Source organism: Homalodisca vitripennis, chromosome 3, assembly GCF_021130785.1.
Source record: "Homalodisca vitripennis isolate AUS2020 chromosome 3, UT_GWSS_2.1, whole genome shotgun sequence".
In the NCBI taxonomy this organism is placed as follows: Eukaryota; Metazoa; Arthropoda; class Insecta; order Hemiptera; family Cicadellidae; genus Homalodisca; species Homalodisca vitripennis.
The window spans coordinates 59,828,469-59,852,604 of record NC_060209.1 but is presented as its reverse complement, the minus strand read 5'-3'; the positions used below and the strand labels follow the sequence as shown (position 1 = coordinate 59,852,604).

Sequence of the window (24,136 nt, the reverse complement as noted above, 5' to 3'; positions counted from 1 at the left end):
CAAGACTACCAGATTGCGTAGCGCTCCCTTACTATTGCAGGACAGTTAAAGAGCAGAAGTTCAGCAGTTTTCTCTTGTTCGTCACACATTCTACAGAGCAGATCCTCCCGAAGAATACCGAATCTGTGAAGATGCTTTCTCAAGTAAACATGTCCCGTAACTATACCCATAACCCTAGCAGACACCGATCTACTTAAGAAGAGAAGGTTAGACGTCAACCTGAGAGAAGGCGACTGTAGGACCATTCTGCTCATTCTCAGATTCAGATGCAGCCTCCACCTTCTCTCATGTTCCACGTGAACCAATTTCGTCACAGCCCCAAAGGATTCACTCTAGAAATACCAAAGAACGGTTGAGGCCAAGTCGTGTTAACACTGCGTTCAAGTTCTTTTGTTATCAGAGATCCTCCCATCACCAGGAACCCAACAAACAGTCACATTGTTGATTCTACGAGTACCAAGGGAAGAAACGACTTGATAGCAATCCCAGAAAAGTTTGGAGTTGAACCCACAAGAGCCCAACGCCTTCTTGTTTGCCTATAAAACGCAAATTGGCTATCGGCTCTTGGACTAAGTATTTTAAAAGCCTATCTTAATGTGAAATACGAGTTAATCGTAACTTCGTCATCTATATGATGGAGACATAGGTACGAGGTTAGTACTTATAGTTTATTGCACTTTAGACGGGTGATAGGCAGCACTTGGACTTTTCGCCACAGAATTGTATACAACTAAACAATAGCTCATTACCTGAATGCAGGCCAAGCAAACGCTCCCAGCCCAACAGCCATGACCAGACACAATATCACGCCGTTAGCTGTGTGTAAGTGTCCTGCCAGGAACATGAAGATGGTCTGGCTTATGAATGCTCCACAATTAAAAACTTTCCGCACCTGAAACAAAAGTACTGCGTTATGTAGTCTGAGCAATAAAAGTTTAAACAGGGAGTTTTAGGAATATTTGTCCACTAACCTATAAGGCACGCATTTTCGTTTTATAAAACAGATCGTATTGGTAAATTTAAAGCATACAATATTTGAATCTATATGCTTAAGATTAAAATAGACTAAACTCCCAACAATTATTTTGAAATTTAAATTCAACATAACATTAAAATCCTTAGTCAAACGTTTAGAATCCAAAGGTTTCTGCCAGGCTTATTCAAATACACATTTTGATTTAAGATGGATTACAATAAAAGTTGAGAAGCTAAGTTAAGGCGACCGAGGTTCTAATGATCCGGTCACACAAATTTCGTCTACACAAACAGCACAACACAAGTAAATCGTATCTGTGTGGAGATGTTTTCAGACGTTTCCGGAGCAGTCTGCAAGCTGTGTCTAGCTCTTTTCAAACGGTTTGATCAAAAGTTTGCGTGTTTCTGGAGAAAAAAATACAACCTTACCTGTTTCCCAACTAAATTAATAACACAATAGGGGATTAAAGCCTTCCTGCCTCAATTCTGCATTTGTAAATTTGGCAACATTTTCGTATATAATGTATCTTTTAGAGGACGAATAAAACTCAGGTAACAAATTTCGTAGTACTAGATACGTTGTATTAGATAGCACAAAAATTCTTACATAACACTATTAAGTTATGTCTAAATATTATGTTTAATTTACTTTACTTTAATTAATATGAGTTCCACATAAACTAATGTGGGTGCTGGGAGGCAGAAAAAAGAAGCGATCCTCATAATAACATGTAATTTCCCCAGTATGTCAAGTAATATTTGTTCTTTGTAATAATGTACTTTTTTAAATGTATATTTTCTGCCTTGGGCTATACAAAAGTCAATACAATCTTAGAATCTGTAAGTATTATCTCAGTAAAGCTTCTGAAACCTCCAAACTGAGGTAAGAAGAAACTACGAATGCCTCTCTCTCGGTAAGTTAACCACAAGCCAAAGTCACGTTTTCTTCAGCCACCAACTTGACAAACACGTTGACTCGTGTAGACATAAGTAACATGCTTTTAGGTGGAACAATATTTCTATAAAAATATCCAATTCAGAAAAACAGCACTGTGCCAAGTTTGCTGACTTCTCTCTTACAAATATCAGTATCCATACAGTCCACAAACGTGGACGAGGCTTTACAATTTCTCATAGTAAACAGCATTATCATGACTGTCTGCACGACATAATTAAAAAATTAGCGTTTTTAAATTTCTATGTAATTAGTATCCTTACAAAAGAAACACTCTTGGTACATATGTTCCAGCTTACTTGTGTGGTGGTGAGCACTTCCGTATTCCTCAACCAGTCAGCCAATGTTCCAGCGAACTGCATGATGATAGCCATCACCAAGTATGGCAGAGATGACATAAATCCGGCTTTCTCCAACTGGAAGTTGAGTGTGTCTGTAATCACATTTTATGTCATCTCTATAAGTCATTAATATGTCACCTGCAAACACTCACTATTCATAAATTGCATGCTCATTAAAGTACTATTAATAATAATATTCTTTATTGCAATCGTCATATACAAATAAAAGTCCTAATCTAATAACTAACACAATTTAATTTTAAGTAAATAATAGATAAATATCAAATTATAATTACACTTTGGATACGTGACACCTGTTGTCGGTTTCTCGATTGTGGCCGAATTTCTTTTGAAATCAAAAGGGGAGTTAGAAAAAATTATTTTGTAATTGTTACTGAAGACTACAACGGTTGCTTCGCAAAATAAACGGATCAAGTAACGTGGAACGTGGTTTCTGCTTGGATGGATGATCGCTGAGCGATCCTGTCCTTGCAAGCAGCCCGCCTGCCCGTCCATTGTTTGTGGTTCGCCTGGTAAAATAAGACATATTTACTTACTTTTACTTACAACCCCAGTGGCCCATCGCAAACTCGTCATCTGAGTAAAATTCCCTAGACACTAGGAAGTGTTCTAATCGAAATTTATATTTTTTGGGGTTATTAACATTCTAAACACTCTATTAAATTTGTATCTCGAACAGCCGCCCCATAATCTCAGACCATAAGCTAAATTTGGCTGCATTAGGCAATGTAAGTTATCTTCAGATGTCTTCATTGCATTAATAACATAAGTTTATAAACACCCACTTATCTCCAAGGCTCGAAAGTTAATGATATAAAAATATTTAAAGGCCATAAATCGTATCATCATAACCTTATAGCTTTTATAGGTAGAATTGTACATATACCTGTATAAATCCAATCGGAATAATTCTTGAGCAAATAGATTTCAATTCATCTATGGGGTTTTTTTGTATTATACATTAACCGTTTCATGAGAACACTAAACCAATCTTCGTTGAAGATCCTATTTTTTGTAATATCTATCTTTGAAACTAAATGTTTCTACTTCATTGTAGTAACAGAAGGTTCATTAACTAAATACAGTCATTAATAAAGTTAGTACCTTTCATGAATGTGGGAAGCTGAGTGAGCAGAGTGTAGAAGCCCCAGTTCTCGCAGAAGTGGGCTACTACGATGGACCATACGGGCATCGACGTGAGAAACTTTGCCCAAGGATACGTGACCTGTAACAGTCAATACGTGATCAATTTCCTGCAAATAGGTTTTTAAATTGATTTTAAAATTAGGTTATTACAAACACATTTACTAGATATACATGTTACATATACACATATACACTCTATGCTCGGTGGCTTCGACCCACTGGACCTAAAGGGTCATACTTCAATGATTTGGAAGCATTCAGTTTCGGGGATGGATGATAAACAAATTGACCCCATCTTAAAAACATCTAAACTTCAATATGAATATAAACAATTTACTAAGCGTTTAAAAAAATAAACCAATTTAATGGGATATTAAATGATCCGACAACGAGTGAGTATCGCATAGACGGACAGACATATGTACGAACTGCCCTGTGACCTTTACAATCCAAAAGCAATAGGATATTTTCTTAGACCAAGAGGAAACTATATAACAATTTACAAATCTTTATCGCACAAACAGACAAACGGATGGACTGCTCTTTTGCCATTTGAGTACTTTGAGTGCTAAAGATTTGTGATTCATTTCTTTTTTCCGGGTAGTATAATAAGATAGACCTTACTGGATAAGGTTAGAATAGAAGGGTTCATGGAATGATGCCAAATCACCGACGTTGTTCTAGCTTCATATATGACAAACGCATGATAGAATCTGGGAGGGAGAGAGGGCACTTCCATCTCGTTCAGGGTCTCCAGAGCTGGAGCGGGGTCCACGGAAGAACCACCACTTACGACACTTTTCTCTTGTCACTAACAAGTCACTGGGGTCGGGGAAGGACGCAAGTTTGGAAGGAATTCATATGTCTATCGCACACGAGACAAAGTTCAAAACGGAACTAGTACTGGAACTGTGGCCACAAAGGGAATCGGGACTCAAGGCAACGGCACTATTACAGCCAACGAGGAAACGGAGAGTTTGTTGAGATATCGCTCATCATGAGACGATAGTTAAGTCGCACTGCTACAGCCAATGATATATACACAGAGGGTTTAATAACCACGCACCTTGGTAGAGAGTAAATAAGACCGCTTCTGCTTCTTCATAACGCGGCAAGTTCCAAGGCGAGACTCTTATTACGTACGAGAAGACAAAGGGCGAAACCTTTGCCGATCTACCGCTACCGGAAAATGTCATGCTCAGATCGACTCCGTCGGTACACTGACCGGATCTGGCGTCGAGGGAGTCCCACCAATGAGAGAAACGGTGTGGTCGACACATGGTACGATATGTCCAAGGTACACTAAATCAGATAACTGGTTTTACCTTAGAATGCCCTGTACTATTTTAAATATAGCGAGAAATCTTATTCTAAATAATAAAACTAAGTCTACTGTTACTAAACCTATTGCAAATGTCATACAACTTTAATCTTAGTACATAGGTTCGATAACTGCGAAGGCCAGTTTGTCTGTCTGTCCTTATGTCCGTATTCGGGATGACCCTTGACGGAAAGCTCCTGAAGACTTAGTATATAGGTCCACTTTGGTCCACAGAAGTGCATTATTAATTTTGGGATCAAAGGACCAAAGAGCAATCCGACCGTCTGTCTGTCTTCATTCTTTACGTTCTCTCGAGTAATTCGATACTACTGTATATCAGTGTATTCCAGTACTAGTTTGCAGCATTAGGAGCTTCAGGTGCAAGGCTACGTTTGTCGCACGGCTAATCTTTCTGATTGGCTCATTGCGCTTGCCACCTTAAAATGTCAAGTCTTACTCTGCTTGTTTAATAAACTGCATTCTAGCGACGATTGAATAATGCCATCAATTTGCTGCCAACTTTTCATCTCACCAGAACCTTGTTGTAGCTAAAGTCCTGCTGGTTTCACTATAAGGGGCATGCAGGTTGGTAGGTACGGCAGAATATTTTGTGTTTACAACATTGGATAATATTATAACTTTTAAAAAGAGACAGCAATAAACTTAGGTGCAAAATCTTCTGAAGAGGACTTTGTAAGTATCTGTGTTCTCGTTCTAAGTTGAACTTGCTGGTTCCAACTTTATGTTGCAAACACTACAAAATGGAAATTTTATACCGGCTTCCATTATTTCATGCGTTCCATTATGACAAAAAGTTTGAGATTAATTAATCAAATTCAAAATAAAATATTCTAAGTAACATTAAATTCATTAGATGATAATACCAACAATTTAAGAGCCGGTTCACATATTAAGAAATTATACTATTACCTACGTGTTTAGCAGCAGTGTCGTTCGGTCCACCACCAAGAGACTCTTTCAGGAACTTTAGTTCCTCAGGAGAGATATGAGGATCGTCTTCCGGTTTGTCCTTCACCACAGTCCACCAAACAGCACACCATATTAATCCGATTACCCCTACAAACATTAAACATTATACTTAAATAAATACTAAAATCAATTTTAAAAATAATTCCAGTGTTTTAGAATGCAAATGTAAGGGTGCTCTACACACTAAAAAATATGGTAAGTTCAATCTGGTCCATATTTTGTAAGGTTGTGACGTAATATAATTTAAATTTTGATGACGTGATATAAGTAAAATATTGTTTCACTCTGATGAACTTTCGAATACGTAGTTCCCTCGATGCAGTTGATAATTTCATTAGTAAACAATTTCAAACAATATTTGTTTCCTGTGATTGTATTTGTGTTTAATGTATTCCATCTTAAATGGTCATCTTTGATATGTCCAAAGTCATAATAAAAGTACAATTATTTATGTCTAGATTTCTTGTTTGACAAGATTGGTTTATATCCAAATTTACTCTAATACCATTTTTATTTTCACTGTACATGAATGGTCTGCCATCGCTATGTTTTATCTTAGAATAAAAGCAAACCCATAACTATTGCACTCAGTTTATTACTGCCTCATTTTTGGTGATAACGTGGAATGAGCGGAAGTACTACCTGGCTGCGTAAAACAACCAAAACTCTGGTCTTCCTGTTTTACCAAGAGATATTGAAATTGCTTAGTCGGGGAGCCCTCTCGGCCAATCCTCTGAATTTGTTCGAATCCTATCTGTAATAATTTTTTGACTTAAGGCACGTCAATTTTTACACTCACCTGTGATGTAGAAGATGTACGGCCAGCCTAGAGAGTTGGCGATAAAGCCGCACACGGGAAAGGCGACTACGGTGCCAACAAAGCTGCCCGAGAAGGCGATGGAAGCCATCCGAGCTCGCTCCTGGGGAGGCGCCCATCGGGACCAGACGGCATGGATACACGGGTACGTGACACCCTGTCAGCAGCATGAAGTTTAGTTCACAGACGATTATTACAACGTTTTAGGAAACTTACAACTAATTAAAAGTATCTAGTAATACAAGATAAGATATGCTATGCCACTTGTCGTGTAACAGGCTTCAGCTAATTTCACTATTTTGAAATAGAACTACAGACAATTTTTTCGGCAAAGAAAGTTTTACGCAACCTGGGAAACAAAATATAAATTTTGTCAGTCTACTGAGCGATAATTTTCACCGACGTTCAGCCGAATTCCGTGGTTGGACAATAAACATTATACAACTCATTCATGTCTATGTAAAATAAAGTTTCATGCAAAATTCAAAACTACGGATGAAATCTATCTCCAAAGATCTTGCCACTTGATACATTCACATTTTTTCATTACATTTGGTTTCATATCAGTGTTGAAATAATAATAGTCTACACAAGTCACCATAAACAGATGTTGGACGTTTTGGGATAATTAGGGCACATGAGTCATAAGAGTATATTGTCACTGTTACCCATAATACCAATGTATAATTATTCATTAACGCCCAGGTAAATCCCATGGAGTGACATACACCATAATCAAACTCGGTGTTCCTCATATAGAAATGAAGTTTCATGCACAATTTCAAGTCTAATGTCAGTCTGTTTAGAGATTCCGTGTGGACAGACAGACAGATAGAATGACTGACAAAAAATAAAATTTTTCCTACGAGTAGAATAATTACAAACGGTAACATCCCAGTACGTCACTTTTTCCCACCTAAATAGTTTTTACATTCATATGTACACCTTCATATATTATGCTTGCAAAGTAAGAGCAACACAATAATGAATGATAAAGCACAGTACTTAGATAAATGCGAGTAACGGGCAAGTGGGCATACCTTAGATTACACAAGTTACGCAACTAGTACAATCAAAGGTCGTGCCCAGTAGTCTTAGATGAGCACGTGTAATTGTGTGTGACATAATCGTGTAAATTGTGCAAATCGGTTAGTGATTGCATCCCATGACAAACAATTATGTAATTAGATATGAGCGAATCACTGGCTGGTGGTTGCTATCTACAAGCAGCACTGTAAATATGATCGTTTGAATAGCTGGTTGCTGATTGCATTCAGTAGTATCACTAACAGCTATGTAATCAGATCTGTGTGAATCACTGGCTGGTGGTTGCTATCCACAGACAGCACTGTAAATATGATCGTTTGAATAGTTAATGATTGCATTCAGTAGTATCACTAACAGCTATGTAATCAGATCTCTATGAATCACTGGCTGGTGGTTGCCATTCGTTGTCAACAAGCAGCACTGTAAATGGACACTGCCGACATTCGCTGCGGACCGAACCACGACTTATAAACATACCTTAAAACGTTTCATGAATATATAATTTATGAACCATTATAAAAACTCAAATGAAGCATTACCACATTCTATAAATGATTGTACAATTTTGCTATCGAGGGAGTGAATATTATTCTTTTAACGCTATTGAGGTTAACGCATCCAATATTTCAAACAGATGAAGCATTCTTTATGGTTATAATGTCGTGTCAGGACTTTATGGTTGATGATTAAGGAAAGGAGAAGCACTAATGGTTTAGCTGTTAATCAGTAGTGCCCGATAAAACATTCCTTTTTACGTGTTTTTCTCGCTATCCATCATGCTGTAAGGTTATATTATCATAAGTAGGCTATAATTATTAATCAATTCCCTCGTTAGTTATTATTTCAAGATTAATTTACCATGATTATAATAATTATTACCTATTTTACTCTTTAGTTATCATATTGTATTCCTGTAAATATAACAATAACGCTGTCATATATCAAACACATTATAACTCAACAAAGATTATATTTTATTTAGTTATGCCCTAAGGATATCGTTTAGTGTTATTTATTTTATTGCTAGTTAAAAGTATGCATAATTAATAATTATGTAAGTGGTTTGGTAAATATTCAATTATTTTAAATATCAGTAACTTTAAAAATTACAATGTGACTTGTTGAAAACTTAATATGATAACTTTTGGCAAATTCTAATAAATTTGATAGTTTCATTTTTTTATAATGAAAGAAAATCCTCGTTAGATTTTCTTGACAAGTAAGAGAAGTGTGAGAATATTATAAACAACTCATTTAATTAAATCACTTTCCAATACATTTAGAACTGGTTTGGTAGTTTATAGATTTATATTGGATGATTACTGACACTGTTGAACACTTATTGGCCTGGAAGTGGCAATGCCATTTTTATATTTTTTGTTAGTGTCAAATTATGTAGTTGTGTAGGGTATTATTGGAGTTTCCACAATTTTCTTTCATCTTTAAGCTGACATACCTCAAAGAGACCCTCAATGAATCTGATCCCCAGAAGCAAGAAGACGCTGGCGTTGGCCACAGTAGGGGTGAATAAAGTGAAGAGTGCCGTGACGGCCACCCCCACACCGTAAACCCGACTGCCACCCAGACAGGCACCTAGCCACCCCCCTAGAATCTGGGTGGCGATGTACCCGTAGAAGAATGAGCTCAGGACAAATCCTTGTGTCTTGGAGTCCCAGTCGAAGTCTTGTTTCTGAAATCAAGAGAACACAGGATCTTTTTAATAAAAGGCGAATTAGGCTCGGGAAAATTCTAATATGAAAATGCTCAACAAAAAAAAGGTTACCTAATTGTATCAATCCACTATTTTATTACATAAATAACCGTCAAATATTGATGTAACTGGACTAAAACAAATTCAAATTATTTTGACCATTTTCATCAGAAGAATGTGTGAGTAAATCCTACTAAATTATACATCTGTATATTCGCCCCACTGTTCCACATTATTTATAAATTCAATTTTAAATCTTATGACGCGTACTCTGAAGTATGTTTGAAATTACAATTTTAATAATAAACTATTCTGTGTGGTTTTTTTTTATGCTTTGTTAAATTTCATTGAAATTGCCTCTGAGTCACCATCTAGGAAACCAGAAAAATGCGTCTCAATTCAAGGTCCATATGGGAGATTAGCCAACTATCTATTCCGCAATGTAGATCTAGACAATATAGGCCAACGCTGCGGAAATATACCGGTTCCTGTCTTGCCATATCCCTCAACCCAAGGCCACATACTAGGGAGATTAGCCAGTTATGTCGCAACTCAGGAGATTAGCTAAGGCCAATTTTGTGGAAATTAACCAGCTACTAGAACGGATTAACTGATTATTGTGATTCTATAAAATATAGCTAGTTTTCACCATTTTTACTGCCATACTGTCCAATAATTGTATTGTTTATATTTATTCGTGATTCCTTTTTATATTGAAACATAACGATCATTGCATATCAAATTGAGTCAGCATTAAACATTAAACTTGAAGAAGATAACCTTACAATTTCAATTAAGTACATGTACTAAATTATACTTTATTATTGAACTGGACATGAAATACGGTACGGAAAAATAACAACGTACTACGATTATGTATTACTATTATTACTACTACATATACATTTAGTAAGTGTAAGTTGTAGACACAGATAATTTTCAGAAAAAGATTTGTATCTTAGAAAATCTTAGAAATCCATAGTTTCCCATATAATTATTTAAGTTCCTGCGAGGTAAACAACCAATACAAGGGCATTGACTATCACGAAGACTGGAAGTAATTACAGCAAGCACATGGTCTTTATATTAGGCCAAGGACCGTTGCCTAGGTCAGGTCAGCGAACGACCTGCGCCTTTCACATGCGTCCTACCGCCCGCCGCGCTGCGCCGTCGCAGACTCTGGGATAACCGTGCGCACTGCATCCAATCAATGATGGAGAAGAGGAAGGGACTTTAGTAGTTCCAATTATATTTCTCATTAACAAGTCCCCAAGATCTTCTTCACTGTTTGGTTTTGTGTGAAACTTGTATCGATTACTAAATATTTGAAGAGGATAAAAGAATGTATTTATCTAATATCATACCCAGGATGGTTTTCATTACCATTTGAGTTAAAACACTTACCTTTATAAATAATCTTATAGTCAATTACTCGATATACATCTTGTGGTTGAATAACTTTAATCCAAAATTGGTATGCACTTTTTATTAAATAAATGTTAAGAAAATGTGGTTTTTATTTGAACTTCAATTGGCTCAAGAATGAAAAGCTCCAGCCCACAAAAAACAGTTTCTACACTAGTAAGCCAATGGATATATTGATTAGTTATAAAACTATTTTATATTCAAATATCACGACCGTTAAAATAACAGAAACCTCTCAGATATTAAGGTCTGCCACGTCTCACTATTGGAAAGTCAAATTTATTAAAATCCGAAATCACTTAGAATTGGAAATTTTGAATATGCTAGTACAGATTTAATGAGCAAAAGTCTATATTTACAGACAGAAAGTTAGCAAATGCCATGCAGAGGCCAAAACCTCCTTTAGGCCTTTCCGAGGGCAGAAACTGCTAGAGAATGGAAGTTTTCTGGATTCGGAAGCTTCAAAGTCCGAGAGCTGCCACATACAGGCCGATAGCTTTAACAGCCCATGAGCTGCCCGTGCCAAAGGTCGAGAAATGCCAAAGACCGGGAGTTTCCAAAGCCCAGAATCTGCCAAAGATAGGATGCACCTTGTGTCTGAGATCTCTTAGTAGAATGATGTGTAAAATGAATTAGGCTGCCAATGCCAATGAGCTCCCATAGATACATACCGGAGATAGGGAGCTCCCAGAAGCAGTGAGCTGGAAGACTTCAACAGCTGCTAGATCTTGAAGATTTCTTGAGGATGGAAGCTGTCAGAAACCATGTTCTTCCAGAAGAAAGAAGCTGAAATTTGGGTTCAAAACTGATAATCTTCTTGACAAATTAGAATGTGAAATCTGAAAGTCTATGGGTTTGAGGTTCTTAAAAAGTAGTTAAAGAAAGTTGGTCTCACTCAAAAGTTTTATACACTTCACTAGAGAGATATCTTCGAAAAAGCTTCAAAAAGGGAAATACAGTACTGACTCTGTGGCTCTTAAAGCCTAGTAAAACTGGGACTGTTAGTATCCCAGCATTGGTCTCAAGGGGAATCAAGCACAATTTTGGGTTGCTGCCTATATTTAGGTCTATTCCCTAGTCCAGCTAAATGGAGAAGAAGGATGAGGTGGCAGGCAACACAAGTGGTAGTACTTCATAATAATATTGTTTTTCATAGCTTTCTTGCCTGCAGTCTTCCTGTCTTCTTAACATTCATCACTATTTTGGTTGAAGATAATTTTGATATTAAAATACTGAAAAAAATTAACAATTTTTGTGCGGGAAGAATGATTTAAATGTCAAAATTATAGGAGAGAGAAGTAAATATAGGTTTAAATAATTGTTATTTTTTAATTAAGCTGATTAAAATTAATAATGTAATTATGAGGTAGATGAACACAAGGGCAATTTAACGTAAACAAAATTCGTGAGGAATAATATTATCTAAACAATAGCAAACAATTATCTAAAAGTTGTTTATATTATTATTACAAGCGATGAATTTAAGGAGTACAATAATTGTTTCCAAACTGTTCAACTTAAATGAAAGTAACTTAAATTTTACAATTTATTGCTGGTGCTTTGTTTTAAGAATTCCATAAAACATAATTTTAAGAGTTTCATATTTAAAAATTGTCTTAGGTCTTTTCTATTATTTTCCCCTATTATGGTCCTTGTTCTATGCGCTACAACACCTTTTGAATCATCAGGATCTCCAACACCAGGATCTTCATCTCAATAAAGACAATCCTGAGTCTCACACTTTTAATGTTAGTACTTAGGGCTAGGGCGCTGCTGAATCTTATTTTCGCCACTGGTGGCTTATATAGCTGGTGGCTCACCTCCACAATTGTTCCGTTGTCCAGAGTAACGTTGTATGGAGAGTTCATGGCGACAATAGCAACACTCAAGTTCACCCTGAGAGTGTAAACGTTGAAGAACCCCAGGAACGCGAGGAATGTCACTAGGTGACGTCTTCTCTTCCAGAACATCCATCTGTGCCCCGTGTGCCTGCAACACGAATCAATAATCATAACATTTAAGTATATTAGAATAGAACGGCTCTTTGCTGCACAATGATGCTCGCTAAATTATTGCAGGTGGAAATACTTTAGGGGCATCAAAGAACGTGATCTTATTCTTAAGCATCTTGACAGTAGCAATCTTCTTTCCATAAAGCACAAGAAAATACTTATTATAATCAGAAAGTTCACATCAGTGCCATTGAATTTAAGACTGTGCACTCTATTTAAGATGTCCACTAGATTTCACGCACACTATTGTTTGTCCACTTTTTTCATTACATTTTCATTACAGTACTACAACTAACCACAAACCGCAAGAAAGGTTTGATAACACGCTCACTTGTGGTATTCGTCGTTTTAGTAGACTTTGTTAGCTGTGAAATTGACTAGAAAGCGTTAAATTGGAACTGCTTTGTGGTTGTGGCAATGTTACGTAATCACTCAGTCTTAAAACTCATTGCTCTTAAAACAAGGCAAGAGTACGCTACCTCACGTGTCGAGTAACAGGCTTTGCTGAAGTTCAAACCTATAACTTAATTCGGTCGCAAGATATGCTGCAGAGAGTTATGTTTCGCCGGTGCTCAGCAAAATATTATCAAGACTTTCATCATAGAACTCTATTTTTTATATGTAGGAATGAAGTTGCATGCAAAATTGCAAGTATATTGTTCAATTCATCCGGCGGAAGTTAAACAGAAGAGGAATCATGCCAACCTCCTGAGTGACAGCAACATTTCAAACCTATAAGCTCAATTCGTTCTCAAGATATACAGAAAGACAAATCAAAAACTGTTTTACAGTGTCCTAAAAAGGTCTTCTTAAATTTTACTCGTTTTATCAAATGAATTAAAATTCTACTAATAGGTAGTTTTTATACATCGATAAATTGCGGTAATCTTCATGATAGCAACAAATAAAATATGGCTTGTGGATTCGTGAGCTCGATCTTATAAATATATCTCTGCTAGGTTCATTAGTCACTTTAAGTTGGTAAGCCATTCTTTCCAAGGAGTTGATCAAACTCTAAAACACTCACAACATTATTGTTATGGGCATAGAGAAAATGTGTATTTTGCAAAAACGTTGTTGCAATACGGTATTTCTCAAAACTATATTAATATTTCAGCTGTTCAAATTTTATCTAATTTTTAAAACGTCTGAAGGACTAATTAAATTAGGATTTCTAGTAATAACTAAAAATATTAACTCAGTTTGACATGTTTATCAACTCTATATAGTATTTGACACAGCAAAACTAAATCGCTCAGTACACACCACTCAGTCTGACAACAATCTACAATATGTACACTGCAGTACGGTTTTCATTCTTATGTTTTTTATAATAAATAAATTACATAGATCCAAAATAATAGTGAAAACTCTCTAAATCAACCATTTTACATTAAACAAGTTAAAATATCTGTATCCAAGTGAAAAGAACAGTTTTGTTGGATACAATAATACTTACAGCATAGTTTGTGATCATTATTACTGGCTACAAAGTATTGAGCGAAATAAAAGCACTTTGACTTCCTCCAGGAAACGATGTAAAGGAAGTCACGGTTGAAAACCACTTTGTTTCTAAACCGGAAAATGTCGACAACCAGGCAGATGATTACGCGGCACTTGGCAATTTTACAGAATATAGCTGGACTAGGTTACAGCAACCAGTAATGTCTGTGACTGCAGCCACAGTGGCGTAACTATGGCTTGGTTTTGGGTGGATGAATCTGATCAAAGAGCACCCCCACCGCTAGGGAGGGGGTATTGAATACATTTGATTAAATCTAATTTTGATTAAATCAGATAGGTCTAATTCAAAATAAAACATGTAAATGCTTTATTTCAGACTAGTCAGAATGCTGATATACGTTTTTTGTGCTTTTGCGGCGTTTCTACTCCTCATCATTCTCCCCATAATTATGCCACTTGTTGACGATAATATGTCTTATACTAGACGAAATAATTCGGGCTAAAATATGTGAAATGTATTTATATTTCTGCATGATTTGTCACGAGATTCAGAAATGTCGAACATCAGGTTACGACAGCTCATCGTGTCACATAGAAAAAAAAAATGCCCGGAATTGAAGGCAGTCAATCCAACTGCGCAGTTGTTACATAACATGTGCCCAGATCGGTTTTAGGGAATTCTGAGAGTAAGGAAGTCTGTGCGAGCGAAAGCGAGTGCTGCGTGACCTTGACAGCAAGGCAATGGAAGCGAGGTCATAGCAGGGTTGACACCGACCGCTTCTGGGACCCGGTGACGTGTAACGGTATACAATGTACTATCTAATATGTCTGGAGTTCTAGTAATGCTAGTTAGACCAATGCAGTAAGACGTTTTTTGAAATATAGGATTTTACTGAAATTTTTCAGAGATCATACTTTTGAGAAACCGCTGGGGTGTTGTTATATGAAGTAGTGAAAATACGTATATGATAGTAAACTGAATGGGTGATAATCAAGCTTCAAAAATAGTTCCAAGACGGGATATTTTCCCAATACCTGACGACACAAGCTCACGGAGCAGTGCAGTTCTTAAGGTTACGAGATAAATAGGGTCCATAGTACCGACATTTTTTAACTTTTCAAATTTTAAATAGTTAACCGTGTGATCACATCATAGTACAAATTATGAAGGAGAGAAATTTGCGCTAGATATGGCCTGAAAAAATGTTTGCAGGAGTGGCGTAACTAAGGGGGAATAAGGGAGGATAGAATGCCCAAAAATAGCCGTATAACAGTCACTCAAATGGTTTGATATACAGCAGTTCAGTGTTTAAATTTTAACTAAGCTTATATAATTTATTAAAATTTATAATTGTTCCCTATTCCACACGGCGGCGTGCTCTTCAGTCTGATTAACCCTCCCCCAAAGGAAAGTCCTAGTTACGCCACTGTTTTGTCGGTATGTGTGACCGACAGCGATAGAATTGACATTCATATATGTTTTTACGATGTTTTACTTAGAAAATTAGAATCTTCACAGCAAAGAAGATTGGCTGAAAACTATACTTTGAGAGACGATAGGTAGAGGTTTTTCAACATGTGTTTTAATAGATTAACAAAATATTATTTTAATTCAGTTTACTAGAAACTTACAACGAATACAATACTACCGATACCCGCGGCTTCGACCGCAATTTACTGCTGTACAACATAGATGTTAGGTATAACGTATACCTAAATGTTATCTCTGCCATCTTTTTAAATGGTATACCTAACATTCCTAAGATAATTCATGTTCACTTGAAAATATACCAATAACCTAATCCGTTTTTGAATAATTGGTATTAGACTTTGAACTTTAAAGCTGTGTTTCAAAACCCTAATGTCGCAGGGAACATCAGTTTTTATGATCTCCAATAACATAACTTGAATTTCTGTGCAAAATTACATATGATTGAATATACCCAACGATTTCAGTAACACTAGAAATATATTAAGTATAAGTGTGTTAAGGTTGTAAGTATATAAAGTTAGTTTTATATTAATATATTATATTATTATTTGTGGAGGAATCCTGAAGCAGGAGTCGGTATAGTTTTATCACTGAAACCACTTACGGTGTAATATGGTAATAAACGTAAGTAGCATATTTTAAATACATATTATTTGAGTGTTATGCAAAACTTCAACACAATATTGCAATTGTAGCTTCCGCGAGGCGGAAAGACGAACATCATAATTAATAGTTATGATTAGTTTAATTTCTTCGTCATACATGCCTGCTTCGTAAGACCACGTGGCTCGTTGTTTTTGTACCATCATTATTCGTTCTTGGAAAATATGAAGGTGTATTAATACTGTTACAATACTGTGTGCTGTCTTTGCTTTTCTGTCTATATTCGTTATACCACCTGATTGCCATTCTTTTATTCTGTTCGATCTAGCAAACACTAGCAAACATATAATTGTGTTTACCTAATCAGCACGTATCCCTCGTCAACCGCTGACTATTCGATGGTTTTCCCGACCAACAAAAACATTGCACTTGCTTTGAGGTTCCAACTGCATCTGTAAATATGTCCTTCCATAGAGTCGAAGGAGGCCAATCTCAAGTAGCGTACATGCACAAATTTACAGTTTTGTTAATTAAATTAAATTACTATTTAATTACTGTATATAACATCTATTACAAACTAAACTGTGTACATTCTGTATCACTGACACCATCGATAGTTAAAGTCTTATAATATCTTGCCATTACTACTTGCAGTTAATCACTAAAACAGCTATTATAGTATTTTTAGGCAAATAATAATCAGGAATTCATCATTATAATTCATCAGCTAATATTAAGTTTATTATTGGATTAAGATAAACTGTCCGAGCATCACGTGTGTTTTAATAATAAGTGGTTTTAACTAAACAATTTTGTCTTTTATTTTGATTTACAATTTATTTAATACAATTTAAACAATCAATAAATATAATATATTAAACGAACAATGTTTAATTACCGCAATGAGACCTTAAACAACGTGAAGAGATAGAAATGTTCACTTAAATCAATAAAGTTCGTTCCTTTTAAGTTTTAATTCTTTAAAGGTGCTCACTGCTGTCCAGTAGATGGTTTTGACGTCCGTCAAGGTTAGTTATGTAGCGTAACCTATACTTTGAGATCACCTATTCGTCATATGTAATTCCAGTACCTCTTGAGTTACCGCATTTATAACGAGCCATTGAGCTTACATCCATTGTTCTGGACTTTTTTCTGATTTGATAAAGCCGCAGTGCCACACACTTGAATCGCATATGTTCAGACAGGTTTCAAAACAACTGTGAAGTAGTATCAATTAATTTATCTGCAAGAGAGAAATACGATTTTCTTCCAAAAACCAATACATGTTCCAAAGTGTTAAGCTGCAATAGTTTGTTCCAAATAGGGGATCGCCATGTTAATCGCCTATCAAGGGTTAAGGATTCCTAAATATTTTATATCAGTGTGATGAGTTTGTTGAATGTTGTTAAAGAAAGCATGACTAGACCTTTCCACGTTAAGAGTAAATTTAACATGTTGAGATATATTTTTATTCACCTTTGTTCTACAGAGATTAAGCCAATCAGATATTAAATTCAAAACATCTTGCAAGATCTCATAGATTTGTTTTGATGAAAAGCCAGTGTCGTCTACAAAGGATGCAGTTACGTAACTTGATTCGTTGATAAATCTGTTAAGAGTACAAAAGAGGCCCCAATAAGTTACCTTATGGAACTCTGGATTCAGTTTTTGTTTAGGTCTAAATAATAGTTTTTGAATCTAATACTGAAGCATCTTTCAGATAGGAAATATTTAAGAACATTTTAGAAAGTATGAGGAAGAAGTAATTTTATTTTGAACAAAAGTCAATCATTGAACAAAAGTTTTCCGAATGCCCCGCTTAGATCACTAGAGAACACCTTGCTATTAGGTGCTCTGAAACGACTAAAAGAATAATTAGGGATAGCTTAGATCTGGCACTTCATAGATTTGATATAAAATATCATACCATTATTTCTAACAGTACAGAAGTTCACATTTAAGCGCAACCTTGTAAGTTCTGTTTTTCTTTGTTTAGTATATATGAAAACTTATCTTAACTTATTTTAGTGCTTATCGAGAAAACTATGGGTCAATGAACACAGTGTTAATTTTTACCTTGCCTCTGGTTATACATTTGTAAGAATAAGAGTAACTTATTGTTATTTTTTCAGTGTTTACAATCATATCCTTTATATTCGAACAGTTTGGGACAAATGTAGGGGGAGGTCTTATTTCCGTTGACTTATTATGACCTTCCTGTTCGGAATTTATTTCAACATCTTCAGCTTATTTCATACTAATTAATACTCCTAAACTATTTTGTAACTAGATAACAAGTCTTCCATCAGACTCTGCACATGAGTGCTAAACATTCAAACCATTTCGGAAAGGCAAATGTATCTTATTCCTAATTGGTATCAGTAGCCATCCAGTTTTGTTTTGGTCGTCGTCCTCATTTTCACAATAAAAATGTGTTCTAGACTATGCGAAACATCAGCAACACAATAAATAGGATCATTTCATAGACTTTGTTTACATATGACAGGGTATCTACATAGTCTCACTTCTAGCACATCCAGACGTTGCGAAGCGTCAGCCACCACAACTATGATCATTGCATAAACTTGCAAATACACCTTTTTCTCATTTGAAGTGGTAGGTATCCACATCGTTGCACTACCAGTACCAAATCAATAGTTTTCGTAATACATTATGAATAACTACGAATCAGGAACTTTACTACATGTGTTAAGTATTTCAATACTTGATCAAATAAAATATTAATTACTGTAAATACCATAAAGTCATGAGCAAAAATCATAATGAATTGTGTTGTCAGCAGAACAACATAGTCATATATATAATCCAAAAAAGACCCATCTAGAGCGTAAGATTTATTGATTTATGCAAAATATATAACAAAATTAATAATGTAAGTTAACAATAATAACCGTGAAACGGATATAAATTCTCTTAATAACATAAACTCTATTTTACTTTATAACAATTTAACTTTGTTTCATATTTTCTCACAATATGTAAATAGTAACACAAATTAAATATAGTGCAATGCGGATTTTTCTAAAGTTAATAGACTTTTATCTTTTTTATGTGCCGTTAAGTGATAATAATCTGTGTGAGTTTTATTGGTTGCCGTAAAAGTAATTTAATATCCTAATAATATAATAATGTAAGTTTGAAACATTCTTAGGGACGGTAATCTAACTAATATGTTCTTCAATGGAACAAGATTGTGAAGCATTCTTATATAACGCGAATTTGAGAGTACCATGCATTTCTTTCTAACACTATAATTAAATTAATCGATATCTACCTTTATTCTGGATTTGGGTAATATAAAGAAACAAGGTAGGAGAACGCCACAGCTCGTATCGTGTAACAGGTTTCGTTGAAGTTGCAAGTAAAATTTTAAGTTTTTATATCATGTTATTCAAGTTATGTCAGCCTATTGAGCGATACTGGCTTCAATACTAGCAAAATTCCATTACTAGACATGCACTATCGTAACTCCTTTTTGTCTATTAAGAAATAAAGTTTCATGCACAATTTGAAGTCTATAGATATGCTCATTCTCGAGATATCTTGCCACATAATACATTCACAATTTGTTCATCGAGATAGGTTTCATAGCAGTATTTAAATATTAAAATCATGGTAAAGTAGGTACAACACAAGAGTGCGGTGAAATCAAATCTTCCCACCAAATTTTTAAATTGGTTTCCCACTCTAATGTACTGTATGAATAAGCTGCGAGCGTTAATATGAGTTAAAACTCACGTATGATTGTACTCAGCTTCAAATTTAAGTATTCATGTATTCATTCACAAACTCATTTATTCTGCTATTTTCTCGTTGCTATCACGATTACAAGTAACAACAGTGGAAAAATATTTGCTAACGCTCAGCCAAATCCCATATAGTGGCTCTTAGAGAGTCCTCTGCATAAACATAGGATTCAGTGTTGCTTGAATAGAAATGAAGGTTCATAGAACGCTATATGTCAATTCGTTTTCGATATATCGTGTGAACAAACAGGCAGACAGATAGAATTTGCCACGAGTAATAGGCTTTGCTAACGCTCAGCCAATAAGTGTATTTTCAATGGACATGTAATCCTTATTATGAAAGAAAAACATTCAAATCTAGATTTAATTCCAATTCTTAATTTTGCTCGTATTAATTAGCAAAGAAATATTTTCTTTGGTTCTAATATTATACCTATTTTATATTTCAATCCAATGTTCCGGGATTTAGATTTAAGATAGAATTTTATTTTTCATATTATCTGTTTCAGACCAATAAGCGTTGACAAATTGTATACTCGATCGTGTGTACACAACTAAGTATTGTGTCATTTTTAGGTAACTGATATATCCGTATTAAAATCGTACCATTGTTTGTCCGGCTATTCTGTCAAGAGTGGGAACTCTTGATATAAAGTTCGTAGGGACTTGAAACTTGGTAAATAGGTTCATTTTGGCCCAAGGGAGAACTCTATTAATTTTTGCCAAAATTATGGGGAAAAGCCGGAAAATGGTCAGTTCGGCAAAGATTTTCGTTACGTTCTGCCGATTCCTTCAGTACTTCGGTATTTTTACTCAGATTATCGTTATCCCTGCGAAATTCTCTTAAATGACATTGATTAAAATCTACTTATTTCACTCAGAAGCATCAACAGAAGCATTAAAATACGCCATATATATTAATAGCTTACCCCTCTTTTGTTTGACTCAATCCACTTATACACTTATTCAGCACATTACACAGAGAAACACAAATATTCATAAAATGCATTTTAAAAAACGTGTATTTTTACATTTAGAACCTCCAAAACTTAAAATAAAACAAGTGGCACATTATTAAAAGAACAACAATTAATGCAAAACATATGCTTCATTGTTGACGCATACCTGGGAGTCTGAGTTCCACTGTATCTCGTATTTACTTTCCATGCCGACGGCTCTTATCAGTTGAGTCTGACATCCCCACCATCTATGCTTTAACCTCTGCTGACTGGGCTCCTTTTATTCTATGCCATTAAGTGAGAATAATCTGTGTGAGTTTTATTGGTTGCCATAAAAGTAATGTAATATCCCAGTTTGAAGAATTCTTAGGAATGGTAGGTAATCTGATTAACATGTGCGTTATAGAACAAGATTCTAAAGCATTCTTATACAGACATTAATATATACTGACACCTAATTAATGACCAACACTTTACAAATATAAAATATAGATGAAAAGAAACAAATTTTATCACATAATGTATAATCCTACCTTGATTAATTTTTGTCTGTCTGGCTGTTTGCGTTTATTAAAAATTAATTTATACCCATAAAATAGTTTGAGATAGGTATAAAGTTGAAATTTTGCAAGATTAATTATCTTATTAGTGTACTATTAAGTATTAGGGGTTTTAAATTTACTCAAACCATTATTTAAAAAATCTGAATTATTTCATAAATACTTAAAGTATAACAGTCAACATAGTACCAAAATGTTTGTATTGAAAAGAGCCATTTTTTTATTATTTTCATTTTTTTTATAAAATCACTAGCCTTAAAGTTATTAGGCTTTAAAAGTTTTAATGCCATTTTGTTTTAATGTAAATTATATTATTTTGAAACTTTTATCTCCGTATACTAACAAGACCATTAAACTATCAAAGCTTCAACTTGATATCTCAAACCATTTTTATAGGTAAAAATTATTTTCTAAAAAACAGACAGACAAAAAACTAAGCAAGATAGGGCTATATATTATATGATGAAATGTGTTTGTTTTCCCCTGTAATATACTTTAGTAGAGTTAGGGTCATTAATTACAGGACACCCTGTATAACACGAATTCGGGAGTACCATGAATGTCTTCTTTACAGTATGATTACATTAGTTCATATTAGCCACTATTCTGGTTTTGGTAATATATAAAAAAACACGTTATAAGAACGCCACACCACGTGTCGTGTTACAGGCTTCGCTGAGGTTAACATTAAAGCTCTTTAAAAGTAAATAGAAAGAAAGTTCTTAAACTGTTCACGTTGTCCCTTTTAATTTCCGATCTAAAGATGTAGGGATGAGACCATAAGTGAAAACATAATACAGTTATACATGTTTAAGAGCTAGCTTATGTTATTTTTTAAATTACATATACATATACTATATAGATATACATTAAATTTAACAGTGACTTTGTTCTAGTGAATTATTTGTAGTACGTGTGTTTATATTCTTTACAGAATAACGCTGAACCCCAAGAATGTGTAAAACGAGATCTATATAAAATATAAATATTGTAAAATTTTTAGTATTAAAAACAAGTCGAACATAGTAGGTGGACGATATTCCGAAACTCCATTTAAAACTCAACAAAAAATAAAACTGATAAATGTCTGATACGTTTCGTTGACATTAGATTAGCAAGTAGTAACTATGTTTAATAATAACACATTTTTCGCTTTTAATATCTAGCATTTCTCACATATGGGCCATAATAGCAAAATAAATTAGTTCAAAGTTTATAAATCCATTTTAAGTCAAACCCATTCAGAGTACTTAATTTTACTGTACAACTAAATAGAGAGACCCGTAGACACATAAATTATTGAAAATACAGACACGAAACAAAATATTTATGTCGGATCAAAATAACTTTCAATACATGCTGGGCTACTGTTTAAATTTGTATTATTTTAGAAAAGTTGGTATTTGTTAACTTACAAAATATGGTAATTAGATTCATTCCTCATGCCATAGGAAATTGAAGGCCAAACTGACAAAACTTGTAATATGTATACTGCAAATTGTATACAGCGAGGATACACATTTTCTGTTTACCAAAGTGTTCTTAGTTAGTCAATAAAACACATAGTTTGATAGTAACAAATTGATTGTAAACTACGAGTTTCAGTAAAGTTTACATATTGTTTCAATATTATGTCCTTAAATATTAATTTTAATATTCCTTTAACATTATTAGTATCATCTTATGTTTAGGTTAAGTTGTGTAGGGAATTCACTCCAATAGATCAAAATCAGTATACCGCACCATATATGTAATACCATTAGATTCTACTTCAAGCATGCTTGTGTTTCTTAGAAAAGTTCCTAGAATAAATGCGGAAAATCCAACCATTATTCCCCTGCTCGATGTGGTTTTCCCTTGTCCACATCGCATAAATAAAGGTTAAAATATTTTTTGTTTTCTTATAAAAAACTACTTTTATATAGTCTGACACATCCAGAAATGTGTAAAAGCATCGTCTTATACAAGGAGAATTTCAAGATTTTCTGTACGACTAAAATTATTTTTTACTGACAAGAGTACCATTGACAAGAGTGACAGATTCGACTCACCCATGGTGTGGAAGGTTATCCATGGTGCGCGCACGGACACAGACTCCACAACTTTCACCGTCAGTCACACTCTCTGCCACTTGCGCATGCGCTGTATCTCGCCACGCCACTTCGAGCCGCGCTGAGCCCGCCGGGTGATCGAGACAACCGATTGAATTTTGCAATCGCCTTTTAATCGGTTGCTTTTAAATGCAAAATTATTCGAACAGCATTTTACTTATTTACAATCTGTTCAATTTGAGAAGAATAATAAGTAAATGTTATATGCAGGAACAACATTAACAATTAAAATTGAGCTATATATTAACACTGACCTAATTAATTCAAGAATCTAAAAGGTAGTTCCGTGATAGCAGATCGGTAAAATCTGTACACATTTTTAGAATTATCGCGCTTTAGAAAATCTTCTTAACTATTTTGATTGATGCGGTTGAAGTTTCTCTAGATTTGAGTTGCTTGCTGTGCCCCATAACTGCACA

General features: G+C 34.8%; 1 protein-coding gene across 2 annotated transcripts in view; it reads right to left on the bottom strand.

Moving 5' to 3' along the window:
* The window catches only part of LOC124356966 (vesicular glutamate transporter 2-like), a 28,750-nt gene extending 4,973 nt beyond the window's left edge, over window positions 1-23,777 (bottom strand). The window contains exons 1-8 of one of the 2 annotated variants that reach the window (XM_046808307.1): window positions 23,658-23,777; window positions 12,570-12,738; window positions 9,070-9,303; window positions 6,549-6,723; window positions 5,694-5,836; window positions 3,397-3,517; window positions 2,230-2,363; window positions 750-892 (exon numbers count right to left, since the gene is read on the bottom strand). In XM_046808307.1, the coding sequence (XP_046664263.1) occupies window positions 750-892; window positions 2,230-2,363; window positions 3,397-3,517; window positions 5,694-5,836; window positions 6,549-6,723; window positions 9,070-9,303; window positions 12,570-12,738; window positions 23,658-23,680 (1,142 nt within the window). In that variant the 5' untranslated portion in view covers window positions 23,681-23,777. Of the gene's footprint in view, window positions 1-749; window positions 893-2,229; window positions 2,364-3,396; window positions 3,518-5,693; window positions 5,837-6,548; window positions 6,724-9,069; window positions 9,304-12,569; window positions 12,739-21,016; window positions 21,204-23,657 lie in introns of those variants that run through there. The other variant, XM_046808306.1, reaches the window with a different exon arrangement.
* Window positions 23,778-24,136: the final 359 nt, after the last annotated feature.